The sequence below is a fragment of the Gymnodraco acuticeps genome, unplaced genomic scaffold (genome assembly GCF_902827175.1).
Source record: "Gymnodraco acuticeps unplaced genomic scaffold, fGymAcu1.1, whole genome shotgun sequence".
Lineage (NCBI taxonomy): Eukaryota > Metazoa > Chordata > Actinopteri > Perciformes > Bathydraconidae > Gymnodraco > Gymnodraco acuticeps.
The window spans coordinates 146,683-162,502 of NW_022990374.1; the positions used below are offsets into that span (position 1 = coordinate 146,683).

The 15,820-nt window shown below is 42.1% G+C and overlaps 1 protein-coding gene across 1 annotated transcript in view; it reads left to right on the forward strand.

Moving 5' to 3' along the window:
* The window catches only part of LOC117551471 (voltage-dependent T-type calcium channel subunit alpha-1I-like), a gene marked incomplete at both ends in the record, with an annotated part of 140,069 nt that overhangs the window by 70,895 nt on the left and 53,354 nt on the right, over window positions 1-15,820 (forward strand). The window contains 2 exons of the mRNA XM_034224383.1: window positions 6,640-6,799; window positions 15,570-15,576. Of these exons, the coding sequence (XP_034080274.1) occupies window positions 6,640-6,799; window positions 15,570-15,576 (167 nt within the window). The remainder of the gene's footprint in view (window positions 1-6,639; window positions 6,800-15,569; window positions 15,577-15,820) is intronic.

The following is a 15,820-nucleotide window of genomic DNA, read 5'->3' on the forward strand; positions in this document are numbered from 1 at the left end:
TATTTGCTCGATAAATAAGGAAGCAATTCTCTCCTTTATTAAAGACAGTTTACCACAGAGCTCGCCTCAGGGATAACACACACACACACACACACACACACACACACACACACACACACACACACACACACACACACACACACACACACACACACACACACACTCAGAGGACGGTGTGTGAGGGGAACAGTCAGTTAATGGGACGCTAATGGAAATGATCCTCGCCTGGTTCCCACTGGCCACAACTTAGAGAGGTTTACTACATTACCCACAATCCCTCTGGGGAAACTCTGTATTAGCAGCCAAGGTAACGGCCATCAGCTCTCTCCTGCTTCCCTCTCTTTTCATTTGCTCACTTCTAATCTAGTTTGCACTCATTTCCTTCACACTGCTGCTAATGAATTAAACAATTAAAGTAGCCTTTTATGTCAAACCAATATGTGTTATTCAATTTACCCAACACTTGAGCAAATAGACAGTTTTAATCCAATTTACTAACGACTCTAATTTGTTTTTCCTGCCGGGAACAATGGGGGTCTTTTCATCATTTAATCACATCTCAAACTTTGGACAAAGAGCTGTTGAACAATGTCCTTTTATGTGCTGCTTCATCCCTGCTTTTATATTCTTTTGAGAGTAACTTCAATGCATTCGTATTATGGCAACTTTCACTACCATTATTACTTTTGATTCATTGTGATTTAATAATAGGGTGTCCTGAGTGATTGTGCAGCTGCTGACTTCAAACAGACTGAATCATTGTGAGGAAAAGAGATGTTGGTTTGAGCTTCTCAAAGGAGATCAGCTTCTGCGATGTTTTTATATCTGACTTCAGATCCAGAGCAGTGCAATGTAGCTTTATTCACATCAAATTCACTTCATTTCAATGGCATTCTGCATGGGAAGTTACAGGACTAATTACAACTGCTAAATCAAGATCATTTAATAAGAATGGTTCATGATGAGGCGTGGCAAGGCGAAGCGAGGCGAGACGAGGCAAGGCAAAGCAAAGCGAGGCAAGGCGAGGCGTGACGAGGCCAAGTGAGGCGAGGCAAGACGAAGCGAGGTGAGGCAAGGTGAGGCAAGGCGAGGCAAGGCGAGGCAAGGCGAGGCAAGGCGAGACGAGGCAAGGCGAGGCGAGGCAAGGCGAGGCAAGGCGAGGCGAGGCAAGGCGAGACAAGGCAAGGCGAGACAAGGCGAGGCAAGGCGAGGCGAGGCAAGGCGAGGCAAGGCGAGACAAGGCAAGGCGAGACGAGGCAAGGCGAGGCAAGGCGAGGCAAGGCGAGACAAGGCAAGGCGAGACAAGGCAAGGCGAGGCAAGGCGAGGCAAGGCGAGGCAAGGCGAGGCAAGGCGAGGCAAGGCGAGGCAAGGCGAGGCGAGGCAAGGCGAGACAAGGCAAGGCGAGACAAGGCGAGGCAAAGTGAGGCAAGGCGAGGCAAGGCGAGGCGAGGCAAGGCGAGGCAAGGCGAGGCAAGCAGGGCCGCCTTAATGCACGGGCTGACCTGGGCTGAAGCCCAGGGGCCTACGGAGATTGGGGGCCTATCATGAGCCAATTTTTTTTTTTCCGGATATTTTCATTTTTTTTTAAATAAACAAAGTCTTGGCTTTCAGAATATGACACTTTTATTTCCAAAATCCCACGATAAATACATTTTTGAAGCTTGTAAAGGGAAGAAGACAGCTCTCCCTCGCCACTCTGCTGTTCCCCTCCCTCCGCTGAAATTATGAATGTAAGGCGTAGAGTAATCATAGATAACACGGCAGGGTCCGTTACAGTTTGTTTTCATCTGGTTTCAAATAAACAAAGCCTTGGCTTTCAGAATATTAAACTTGTTTCGGCAAATTCAGATGATGAATACAACTTTGAAGCTTCGGTATAATTACAAGCGGAGAACGGAGTAACTTGACGTCACAGCAGGCATAACAACAGCCGGTGTTTCTCGTGAGGGTTTTCCCCCGGGAAAAAAAACGCAACACACACAAACGCAAAAATACACAAACACACACACGTATACACACACAATCGCTTCCCCCAGACCAGTAATCCAAACGCTATAAATGACTTTGATTTGTTGTTTAAATAGGGGGCCTACAAAACGCCTTAACCTGCCATCAGGCCCTGGGGCTGATGGCAGGTTAAGGCGGGCTTGGAGGCAAGGCAAAGTGAGACGAGGCAAGGCAAGACGACACGAGGCGTGACGAGGCGTGGCGAGGCGTGGCGAGGCGTGGCGAGGCGTGGCGAGGCGTGGCGAGGCGTGGCGAGGCGTGGCACGTTTATTGATATAGCACCTTTCAACACAAGGCAATTTTAGGCAACTTTTTTCCAATGTCAATCAATAGGAAACACTTTAGATGTTTAGAAATGTCCTATCAAATATTAAATCAAACGTCCGGTCAGCTTTTAATTCACCAAATATCATGAAGGTGTTTATCTCATCTGTGTTTAAACTAAAAGGATGAGAGACGAAGGGTATAACATATGTTTCTTAACAAAACACTTGTTTATCTGCCCAGTTATTCAAGTCTGTTGCAAACATGTCATGTTCTCTGGGCCAAGCGACATCCTTTCATCAAGTTTCTTTAAAATCAGGTTACAACATATTTTCGAAATCCTACTGATAAACAGAGCTGGAAACATAACGTCCTCCAAGGCCATACCCTTTGTTAGAATGTTCACAAAAGGGGAAATAAGTTGTGTATCTGCTCTAAAATGTAATTTCTTCGTCCTTGGCCCATGCTTCACATTTCCACCAACTTCCATGAGAATTGGGCGAGTGGTGTGTCTGTATACTTGCAGACAAATAAATGAACTGAACCAAAGGAATAACCTCCTCGCTGGCTGTTTATTTTTAAAAATTGAATTATTTTCCTCTCCAATTCACCTTTAAATCCAAAGTTCACAACAAGAAGAAAATGTATTTTGGAACAGGAAAATATTCCCATTGTTCCATCTTTTTTTCATCTTGTCTTTTTGCCGTTAAATAAAAAAACGAATTATAACATATTGTTACGGTGAGTGAAGCAAGCAGGACCCAAATGCAGATAATGCTGAAAATGCCTTTGTTTCAAGGATAATCTAGACAACTTGGACAAAACAGAAAACTCACCGGTGAACTCAGTCACAAACAAAAGACGAACCAACACTGAACACAGGAAGAGACAAGACTAAATACTAAAGACTAAAAAGACTAAAGACTAGAGCCCCCCCCCCCCTCAATCAACTTCCTCTTGACTGCCTTTTTATTTTTTTTATTTTACTATACTTACTTGTTTGCCTGTCCTTGTTTGTCGACCCTCCCTCATACTGTAAAGCATCTTTGAGTTGTGAAAAGCGCTATATAAATAAAATGCATTATTATTATTTATTAAATACAGTACAATAATCACAAGACGAGCAACAGCCGTGCAGGGGAGGAGAAACACAAGGGCCACAGGTGAACACAATCAGACAACTAGACACACCAGGGAAACTAACGACAGGAGGAAAAACACAGGGAAAAGGACCAGACAAGAAACCAGGAGGAAAACAAGACAGGGAGAACAGCAAAACACCCAAAACAAGACATCAAAACGTGACATAACATGAATATCGTGACACATATATTGAACTGTAACTTTTATAAGCTTGTTTTAGTTTGTATTCTCCTGGCTTTTTAATGTTAAATGTATTTAAATTAATGTTTAATGCGCTTATTTTGCACTATATCTTCTCATGCTTTGAATGTCTTTTAAAATTGCCTCATTGAAATCTGATATATGTATAAACGTCACTTTAGTTAATGGTTGTACACAAATACACATACATAAGCATCTGTACAAAATATGCACTCATGCAAATAGACAATAATGTCTCATCTTAACACTTAATTTCCTCCTTTACACAAACTCTCTCGTCCTCCCACTCCCTGCAGAGATGTACCATCACGCATTTCCATATAAGCCGCTGTATTATCATAATTAGCTAATCAATCTCTAATCTCCATGCTAATTGTGATCCCATGGGCCATTACTCTGGCTCTGATCTGTGTGAGGAAACCAAAGCAGGGGTTAAACTCCATCAGAGGAAGAGATGGAGGACTGATGCAGCGTTTAGCTGAGTAATCAGGGATAAGTGGGCAGGCGGTCCTCAGTCCTCACCCCGGGGGTAATGCCAAATGTCCTAATGATTTCAAATATTGTTTTCTGAAGAAAAACAAGCAAAGGAAAAGCTTTTGAGAAGAATAAACTGATTAATTAACAGCATTCCCTCTCGCCTTCTCAGAGATGTTTTAGAATCAGTTGGAGCAAGTGTTTTATTGCTTGTAAACACCTCTCTTAGCTCAGGATGTGTCCCAGCTGCCTTCAAACATGCCTTGGTTAAGCCACTACTTAAAAAGAAAAATCTCGACCCTTCCATTCTCGCACATTTTAGGCCCATCTCCCAGCTACATTTTTTATCTAAAGTCCTGGAGCGAGTAGTCTACGCACAGCTGCAGTCTTTTTTAACCACACATGGCATCCATGAAAAGTTTCAGTCTGGCTTCAAACCCATGCACAGCACTGAAACAGCCCTTTTAAGAGTTTTTAAGCCGCCGACTCAGGTAGCCCAGCTGTCTTGGTGCTCTTAGACCTGACTGCTGCCTTTGACACTGTGGACCATAGCATCCTGTTGTCACGGCTTGAACAGTCCGCTGGCATCACAGGCTCTGCCCTTGCATGGTTCAGGTCCTACCTGACAGACCGTAGCTTCTCAGTGCAGCTAGGTGTCTTCTCCTCTGCCAAAGCCCCTCTTACCTGTGGGGTTCCCCAAGGCTCGATTCTGGGCCCCATCCTTTTTCTACTGTAAATACTGCCCCTAGGTTCAATTCTCACTAAACGCAATATCCCCTTCCATTGTTACGCTGACGATGTACAGATCTATCTGCCTCTCAATCAAAATGCCAACTCACTACAGCAGTTGAAGGACTGCTTAACAGAGATTAAATCCTGGCTGAGCCAAAACTTCCTCACCCTCAACGAGAGCAAGACCGAGCTGGCCCCAGGCTCTGGAACACTCTGCCCCTCCACGTGAGGTCGGCCCAGACCCTAGGGGTTTTTAAATCCTCACTTAAAACTCACTTCTTCTCCCTGGCCTTCTAGTCTGAGCGGAGCACGACTCCTGACATTTCCCTGTGTGTGATTTTTTTATTTGTGCTGTTGTATTTGTTGTAAATTGTTTTTATTGTATGTACAGCACTTTGGCTCGACCAAAAATCGTTTTAAAAGTGCTATATAAATAAAACTTGATTTGATTTGATTTGAATGCTCATCTATTATTCAATCTATGATAACATCCATGTGACAATTCTGAATATATTTATATATATATTTCTTTATGTATCTTTAAAAAGAGCTTAAAGCAGAAGCTGGTATGGCCCTATTCTGCTCATTTTCAGTTGTATATCAGTATGTAGTGTCTCTACTTTAAAGAGTCCTCTCCTGCTGATGTTCAGGTGTATATCAGTATGTAGTGTCTCTACTTTAAAGAGTCCTCTCCTGCTGATGTTCAGGTGTATATCAGTATGTAGTGTCTCTACTTTAAAGAGTCCTCTCCTGTTGATGTTCAGGTGTATATCAGTATGTAGTGTCTCTACTTTAAAGAGTCCTCTCCTGCTGATGTTCAGGTGTATATCAGTATGTAGTGTCTCTACTTTAAAGAGTCCTCTCCTGCTGATGTTCAGGTGTATATCAGTATGTAGTGTCTCTACTTTAAAGAGTCCTCTCCTGTTGATGTTCAGGTGTATATCAGTATGTAGTGTCTCTACTTTAAAGAGTCCTCTCCTGCTGATGTTCAGGTGTATATCAGTATGTAGTGTCTCTACTTTAAAGAGTCCTCTCCTGCTGATGTTCAGGTGTATATCAGTATGTAGTGTCTCTACTTTAAAGAGTCCTCTCCTGTTGATGTTCAGGTGTATATCAGTATGTAGTGTCTCTACTTTAAAGAGTCCTCTCCTGCTGATGTTCAGGTGTATATCAGTATGTAGTGTCTCTACTTTAAAGAGTCCTCTCCTGCTGATGTTCAGGTGCATATCAGTATGTAGTGTCTCTACTTTAAAGAGTCCTCTCCTCCTGATGTTCAGGTGTATATCAGTATGTAGTGTATCTACTTTAAAGAGTCCTCTCCAGCTGATGTTCAGGTGTATATCAGTATGTAGTGTCTCTACTTTAAAGAGTCCTCTCCTGCTTATGTTCAGGTCTATATCAGTATGTAGTGTCTCTACTTTAAAGAGTCCTCTCCTGCTAATGTTCAGGTGTATATCAGTGTGTAGTGTCTCTACTTTAAAGAGTCCTCTCCTGCTGATGTTCAGGTGTATATCAGTATGTAGTGTCTCTACTTTAAAGAGTCCTCTCCTGCTGATGTTCAGGTGTATATCAGTATGTAGTGTCTCTACTTTAAAGAGTCCTCTCCTGCTGATGTTCAGGTGTATATCAGTATGTAGTGTCTCTACTTTAAAGAGTCCTCTCCTGCTGATGTTCAGGTGTATATCAGTATGTAGTGTCTCTACTTTAAAGAGTCCTCTCCTGCTGATGTTCAGGTGTATATCAGTATGTAGCGTCTCTACTTTAAAGAGTCCTCTCCTGCTGAAATACAGTAAGTGTTTTCCTGTGTGTGTCCTCAGGTATGCGCATCCTGGTGAATCTGCTGCTGGACACGCTGCCCATGCTGGGGAACGTCCTCCTCCTCTGCTTTTTCGTCTTCTTCATCTTCGGCATCATCGGCGTGCAGCTGTGGGCGGGGCTTCTGAGGAACCGCTGCTACCCCGCGGAGAACTTCACTCTGTGAGTCCATCCGTATATCAGTGTGTGGAAAATGTCATGGTGTGAGTCCTGTCTGCATTGTGTCTCTCTGTGTTTCAATCTTATTCTGTCCCTGTGTAACGGTGTAAATCTCTGAGAACCACACCTGCACACACTAGTCTGTGTTGGATATGGCGTGTGTGTTAGATGTTGTGATCATGGATGTTGCCCCTCGTTTCTGTTATGTGATTGTGATGTGCTATATGTATGTAGTAACGTGTGTTGTTTGCATGTTATTGTTCACTTTTATCCTTTCGCCTGTATCTACTTGTCTTTCATCCTTTCTTTGTAACTAATGCTGTTAATGTATTGTGATTTTAAGGGTCTCTATTATCAGCTGGAAATTAGCAATGTTGGCTAAAGCTTCCCCATGTCCTGTTTTTTGTGACAGTTGATTAATGGGGACAGTCCACGACACTATAAACAAATACACGTTACTAAATTAGTGATGTGGCCCAGGGACACACACTCTGTATGTTTGGTTTGATCGGGACTTGAACCGTTGACCCTTCAGTTCCCAAGCCATGTCCCTACAGACTGAGCTACTGCCGACCCTGATATAACATTATAACGTATACATGCATTAAAATACACATGATTGTATGTGTGTGTGAGTGTGTGTGTGTGTGTGTGTGTGTGTGTGTGTGTGTGTGTGTGTTTGTGTGTGTGTGTGTGTGTGTGTGTGTGTGTGTGTGTGTGTGTGTGTGTGTGTGTGTGTGTGTGTCCAATAGAGTGGTGAAGCTTCAGATTGCAGTTGGGGTTTAAAATAATGATTTGTAAAGGTTAAGAAATGCTTGTGGTTAGGGTTCAAAAGAGACAACGCTTAGATTGGAAACAGGATGTAAACAGAAGCCCAATGTCCAAGTCACTAAGTTCACATGTTCACTTTTTGTTTGTATAACAGTTGCTTTTTGTAAACCAAAGGACTCCCCCTGGAATAAGGGACTTTTTAAAATGTCCTACGTCAAAGCCCACACCCCAAACTGTGCTATGGGAACAAAACATTTATGACTAAATTAAACCTAATCCGCCCCCTGTTGTCTCATCAGAGAGCATGAGCTTTTTGGGTGCTATTCATGATCGTCTTAACTCTTCCTTCGTATCATGTTCTCATCATCGTTCACATTAGTAAAGTCAGTGTGTATTTAGTGAATCACCCCCCGCAGACACACCGTCACATCTCATCCTCTTTTTCACCCAATTCCCTAAAACACACACTTACAGGGATGCACATGTTTGAGTCACACACTCTTAAAACCCTTGCTGGGGTTTGAAGGTGTACGTTTTACGATACTAATAATAAAAAAGCAGGTGTATTGTATTCAGATGTATATCAGTATGTAGAGTCTCTACTTTAAAGAGTCCTCTCCTGCTGATGTTCAGGTGTATATCAGTATGTAGTGTATCTACTTTAAAGAGTCCTCTCCTGCTGATGTTCAGGTGTATATCAGTATGTAGTGTATGTACTTTAAAGAGTCCTCTCCTGCTGATGTTCATGTGTATATCAGTATGTAGTGTCTCTACTTTAAAGAGTCCTCTCCTGCTGATGTTCTGGTGTATATCAGTATGTAGTGTCTCTACTTTAAAGAGTCCTCTCCTGCTGATGTTCAGGTGTATATCAGTATGTAGAGTCTCTACTTTAAAGAGTCCTCTCCTGCTGATGTTCAGGCGTATATCAGTATGTAGTGTCTCTACTTTAAAGAGTCCTCTCCTGCTGATGTTCAGGTGTATATCAGTATGTAGAGTCTCTACTTTAAAGAGTCCTCTCCTGCTGATGTTCAGGTGTATATCAGTATGTAGTGTATGTACTTTAAAGAGTCCTCTCCTGCTGATGTTCATGTGTATATCAGTATGTAGTGTCTCTACTTTAAAGAGTCCTCTCCTGCTGATGTTCTGGTGTATATCAGTATGTAGTGTCTCTACTTTAAAGAGTCCTCTCCTGCTGATGTTCAGGTGTATATCAGTATGTAGAGTCTCTACTTTAAAGAGTCCTCTCCTGCTGATGTTCAGGTGTATATCAGTATGTAGTGTCTCTACTTTAAAGAGTCCTCTCCTGCTGATGTTCAGGTGTATATCAGTATGTAGAGTCTCTACTTTAAAGAGTCCTCTCCTGCTGATGTTCAGGTGTATATCAGTATGTAGTGTATGTACTTTAAAGAGTCCTCTCCTGCTGATGTTCATGTGTATATCAGTATGTAGTGTCTCTACTTTAAAGAGTCCTCTCCTGCTGATGTTCTGGTGTATATCAGTATGTGGTGTCTCTACTTTAAAGAGTCCTCTCCTGCTGATGTTCAGGTGTATATCAGTATGTAGAGTCTCTACTTTAAAGAGTCCTCTCCTGCTGATGTTCAGGTGTATATCAGTATGTAGTGTATGTACTTTAAAGAGTCCTCTCCTGCTGATGTTCAGGTGTATATCAGTATGTAGAGTCTCTACTTTAAAGAGTCCTCTCCTGCTGATGTTCAGGTGTATATCAGTATGTAGTGTCTCTACTTTAAAGAGTCCTCTCCTGCTGATGTTCAGGTGTATATCAGTATGTAGTGTCTCTACTTTAAAGAGTCCTCTCCTGCTGATGTTCAGGTGTATATCAGTATGTAGTGTCTCTACTTTAAAGAGTCCTCTCCTGCTGATGTTCAGGGTGTATATCAGTATGTAGTGTCTCTACTTTAAAGAGTCCTCTCCTGCTGATGTTCAGGTGTATATCAGTATGTAGTGTCTCTACTTTAAAGAGTCCTCTCCTGCTGATGTTCAGGTGTATATCAGTATGTAGTGTCTCTACTTTAAAGAGTCCTCTCCTGCTGATGTTTTAGGTGTATATCAGTATGTAGTGTATCTACTTTAAAGAGTCCTCTCCTGCTGATGTTCAGGTGTATATCAGTATGTAGTGTCTCTACTTTAAAGAGTCCTCTCCTGCTGATGTTCAGGTGTATATCAGTATGTAGTGTCTCTACTTTAAAGAGTCCTCTCCTGCTGATGTCTCTACTTTAAAGAGTCCTCTCCTGCTGATGTTCAGGTGTATATCAGTATGTAGTGTCTGTACTTTAAAGAGTCCTCTCCTGCTGATGTTCAGGTCTATATCAGTTTAACAGGAGGCACTTTTTGTTATGTGTCCTCTTTCCCTTTCTTTGGGGTGAAATCTTGTTTTTCTGCATGTGGGGGCCGTTATTGTTGCCGTAGTAATTCGTGGCCTTTTCATATAATAATGTTGTGTATCTCTGTGGCTGTGGGCTGTTTATTTTTGGTGGAAGTGTCAGAAATTCAATTACTCTTCTGTCATGTCGCTTCAGAATCAAAAGACTGCATCCACTCTCTGTTTGTGCCGCTCAGTTGTTTGGGTGTTTTTGTGTTTGTGCACAGCAGCAGAAGCAACATCTGTCTATCAGACGTCAATATCCTTCAACTTCTAACCGTTAAATTGTGCATCTTTTGGAGATTTCACACAGCTGGTTTGGATTATATTCTCACACTCCACAAAGCGCACAGTTCCTTTTCAAGACTACTTCATAAATATAATGTGATGTGCAGTAAGGCTTATTCCTTTTTACACCAAAACTGCAGTTCAAGAAGTTTTTTTCAAATCTCAAGAACATTTAAATTGACTAAGTCAGGTTTTGAAATAGTTTTACAAACTACAACATTACAATTCTCTATAGATAACACCGTACCAGATTAAACTCTAAAATAAACCGATGAAATGTCTCTTGTCTACACCATGGAGTCTAAGCCTTGTTTATAAAGTCCTCTCTGCTTTAAGGCCCTGACACACCAGGCCGAAATCGTCCGTTTTCGTTAGTCGGACGACGAGGCGTGCCCTGTCGCCCAAACTCAATTTGGTGTGTCCCGCACCGTCGGCCGTGACACGCCTTATTTGCCCTTTCATGGCCGACGCACGGCCGATTCAACATGTTGAATCGGCCGTGCGTCGGCCACAGGCAGTCGGACAAAGAAATCACTCTTATTGGCTGTTCAGCTAGCGAATCAGTGCATGAGAAGTGAAACGGTTGCTTGAGAATGTCTTCCACAAGCAACACTCCAATGGCTGATAGCTCCAGTGCCGCACGAAACATGTTTTCGATGGACGAGAGTGAAAATGGAACGCACACGATATTTGTTGTTTGTTTATATCACGCAGTCTGTTCTTCTTCTCTGTCTTCCGGTTGTTGCCTCTTTTGAATGACGAACACACACTACCGCCGCCTGCTGGTAAGGAGAGTTATTGCCGCTCACGCATGCGCAGTTCGTACGTGCTCGGCTGAAGTCTTTGCGGTGTGTTCCAGTGCGACACATGGCCAAGACGCAGGCGAACACGCCGACGCAACAGTTGGCGTCGGCGAGTTCTCTGGTGACTGCTTGGTGTGTCAGGGCCTTTAGGCTGTAGAACAAAGACTTGCCAAATTAGCTCCGAAGAAGGAGAGTTCTCGATGTGCACACTAAGGTATTTATAAGAACAGACCTTAATAATGGAAGTGTTACAAATGAATACTGGACTGCTGCCACCCATTGATCCAATCCAGTCTTGCCTGTATTTTATACATGTTCAATGGCTAGTGTAGATGGCATGCTCGTTCCAGACCAAGCTGTTCGAGAAATCCTCATCTGATCACCTCCTTACTTTATTGAGTCCTCTGCAAAACCCCTACCAAGCATAACAGGAAGTCAATTACATGAAGCGATCTTTGGATAGGCAAGGGACAGTTCAATATTATCATAGGGGACTTAACTAGCAGCCTGCAACTTCCTTATCCTCAATGTAATTTGTTACGAACAATACAGAAGATCAAGACAATCATTTAAGTGTTGGCAAGTTGTGTTGAAGCACTTGTTGGAACTTCCTTGAAGAAACTGCTCCATGTGGAAATACCGTACATCCCACATACAGTAAATGATGAATTGCATGTTCGCTTAAAGATTAAATGAGTACATTGCATACCATGCTGTGCAGTCAATAGACGATTCTAGGTCATAGTACTGTACGCTATCTTAGCAATTAACTTGAATCAATTACTTGGAAGTGCACTAATCAAACACGGTTCCCACTTCTCTATAATATCTGCTTTCTAGGAATATTCCTCTGAATTCACACTCACATATTTCCAGGAAACCAGTGTTGCTACACCTTCACACCTCAGATAACTGATGAGATGAGACAGGAAGAGATTAGTAAGAATAACAAGGATTTCCTATTGATGTTGTTGTTTTGATCGCATCTCATCTCATCTCTATTATCGTCTCACCTGAGCATCCAAGATAGTTTATTATTGTGCAGGGCATTTGTTCAGTTGTAACAAAAACAAAAGTGATTTCTGATCTTGAACGTCAGTATATTGAATAATGACGACTCTATCCATGGGCTCAGGATCAGGAGCTGGATCAGTTCTTGTTTGTTTCCAAATATCTCTATAATTAAGAGCTTATAGTGAAAACACAGAGCTCAGACAATAACTGGGATTGGGTCGATTGGAGAGCGGCCAAGCATTTGATTAGTCCAGTCCACACGGCTGAGCCCAGAGAGGAAATAATGATCTGATGAGAGGCTTTTCCATGGCAACCAATTCCGAGATGAGAGGGATGTAATCACGGGATGCCCTGACCCACCTGAGATAACTAATTCCTGTCGTCCAATGTTGTAAAAACATGCACATAAGCTTGTTTTTTACCACAAAGCTGATATGTGACGCTTGTAAATCTGACCGCAGATGCTCTCCAGGAACAAAAAGCTGGAGTTAAACATCCCAAACCTGTAGTGCTGTCAGGAGTCCAACGTCTGCTCAGGTGTGAAATGACTGCTTTCTGTCTGACTCTCTGCTGGGGAGCATAATCACCTCGTTTTACAGGAAACACACAGCCGATCTGATAATGAGCTGAGCTGTGAAATCTGCTGGTTTGGGCTCGGGCGGGTGCAGAGGGGTGGTTAGCGGATGGGTTTTGGGAGGCAAAAAGAGTCGAATAAGTGGGTGGACACTCATGAGACAATGGCAGAAGTCACATGGGTTACATAGCCCCATAATAGTTTGCAAAGGATGGTAGGACTCTGATTTCAGTAACTTGTCCTCTTATTCCCTATTAAAAACTGATCGCTGTATTCTTCAGTTTAAATGTTAACATTAGCATATCTTATTACACAGCTTGGTTGAATACTCTATTCAGATTTTTGACATTTCAGAGGTTGTTAATTTTTGTTAACAGACCGTTGGAAAGAAGAACAGACGCTGTCTTGTAATGTATTTTCTTCCCTTGTTCTTCTTGTCTTTACTGGGGACAGTTAGAAAACTACAGTTTGTTTCTGCGGATTGATATGAATTCACATACTGTAGTTCTTCAATGCTCCTTAGCAACGGTCTGTTCTCCATAGCAACGGTCTGTTAGCGAAAATGAACAACCTCTGGAATGATCCAAACCAATCAGCATTGAGTTTTCAGCTGGAAAAAAAATGCTTTATTCACACTTTTCTTGTTACGACTTAAGTAATTTACTATATAACATTTGTTGTTATTGTGGTTATTTAATAGCATTTAAAGTGCTGTTATATTGCTGTTTGAATGCCAAATGAATACCCTTGCATACCTCTCTGTGTGGTGCAGACAGAAGAGCAAACCTTTTTAATATACAACAAGAAATGTTATTTCAAAAACCTTAATGGACTGGCCGAACCAAACACTAACAGAAATGGTGACATCTCTAACTTTGTTGTAATTAAATTCAAATCAAAATGCTTTTCTTTGACATTTGGGTACAGTTCATAAGGTGATCAAATGGGTAAAAGATGAGAAAATAGAGACCTGGCCAGAATTATCCAGAGCAAAAAAAGTTGTCTCTCCTCATGTCAGAAGGCTTGATAATAGCTTTTATTCAGAAGAGCAGAGAAACTGAGCCGTAGACGCAGTGAGAGACAGGGAAGTACTCACAGCTTCTCTCAAATACCAGGTCAGGTATTATTGCTAGCTAATGTCTGCGATTATCTGGATCCTTTTCTCCGCTCTGCCCTTTAAATAGCAGCCTCTCGGATCAGAGAGCGATCACACATCTCTTCTCCGTCTTCAGAGCCTGCCTTGCTCTTTTTGTAAAGGCAAGGACAACAAGTCCTCCTGCTCAGACTCACATATTACTCTTGTTTGTATTCATGCCTTCTGCTGCCTTCTCTTTAGCCAATTAGGATTTAGTTTCATTGTTGTGCTTCCTTTTATTTGTCTGCTGATGTGTTTTTCCTACCCTTACCATTTCTAAATTTGGCATTTCACATCAATCCCCCCTTTAGAGCGTATATTTATGTATTTCCAATCATATCGTTTTTTTCTTTGTCGTCCTGACTTTTAAAGAGTCCTCTCCTGCTGATGTTCAGGTGTATATCAGTATGTAGTGCTCTACTCTAAAGAGTCCTCTCCTGCTGATGTTTCAGGTGGTATATCAGTATGTAGAGTCTCTACTTTAAAGAGTGCTCTCCCTGCTGATGTTCAGGTGTATATCAGTATGTAGAGTCTCTACTTTAAAGAGTGCTCTCCTGCTGATGTGCAGGTGTATAGTCAGTATGTAGTGTCTCCTACTTTAAAGAGTCCTCGCCTGCTCGATGTTCAAGGTGTATGAGGCAGTATGTAGTGTCTCTACTTAAAGAGTCCTCTCCTGCTGAATGTTCAGGGTGTAATAGCAGTATGTAGTGTCTTCTACTTTAAAGAGTCCTCCTCTCCTGCTGATGTTTCAAGAGTGTATATCGAGTAATGTAGATGTCCTCTACTTAAAAGAGTGCCGCTCCTGCTGATGTTCAGGTGTATATCAGTATGTAGATGTCCTCTACTTAAAGAGTGCCTCTCCTGCTGAATGGCAGGTGTATATCAGTATGTAGTGTACTCTACTTTAAAGAGTCCTCTCCTGCTGAGTTTCAGGTGTATATCAGTGATGTAGTGTCTCTACTTGAAAGAGTCCTTCCTGCGATGTTCGGTTTAATATCAGTATGTAGCGTCTCTACTTAAAGTCCTCCCTGCTGATGTTCAGGTGTATGATGTTCAGGTGTATATCAGTATGTAGTGTCTCTACTTTAAAGAGTCCTCTCCTGCTGATGTTCAGGTGTATATCAGTATGTAGTGTCTCTACTTTAAGAGTCCTCCTGCTGATGGTCAGGTGTATATCAGTATGTAGTGTCTCTACTTTAAAGAGTCATCTCCTGCTGATGTTCAGGTGTATATCAGTGTGTAGTGTCTCTACTTTAAAGAGTCCTCTCCTGCTGATGTTCAGGTGTATATCAGTATGTAGTGTCTCTACTTTAAAGAGTCCTCTCCTGCTGATGTTCAGGTGTATATCAGTATGTAGTGTCTCTACTGTAAAGAGTCCTCTCCTGCTGATGTTCCGGTGTATATCAGTATGTAGTGTCTCTACTTTAAAGAGTCCTCTCCTGCTGATGTTCAGGTGTATATCAGTATGTAGTGTCTCTACTTTAAAGAGTCCTCTCCTGCTGATGTTCAGGTGTATATCAGTATGTAGTGTCTCTACTTTAAAGAGTCCTCTCTGCTGATGGTTCAGGTGTATATCAGTATGTAGTGTCTCTACTTTAAAGAGTTCCTCTCCTGCTGATGTTCAGGGTATATCAGTATGTAGTGTCTCTACTTTAAAGAGTCCTCTCCTGCTGATGTTCAGGTTATATCAGTATGTAGCTGTCTCTACTTTTCAAGAGTCCCTCTCCTGCTGATGTTCAGGTTGTATATCAGTATGTAGTGTCTCTACTTTAAAGAGTCCTCTCCTGTGATGTTCAGTTGTCTATCAGTAGTAGTGTCTCTACTTCACGATTCCTCTCCTGCTGATGTCAGGTGTCTATCAGTATGTTAGTTGTCCTTACTTTAAAGAGTCCTCTCCTGCTGATGTTCAGGTGTATATCAGTATGTAGTGTCTCTACTTTAAAGAGTCCTCTCCTGCTGATGTTCAGGTATCAGTATGTAGTGTCTCTACTCTGACATGTCTCCATGCTTTAATGTTCAAAAAGCTCCAGAAGCTGCAGAACCTCTTTTCACCCTCTGT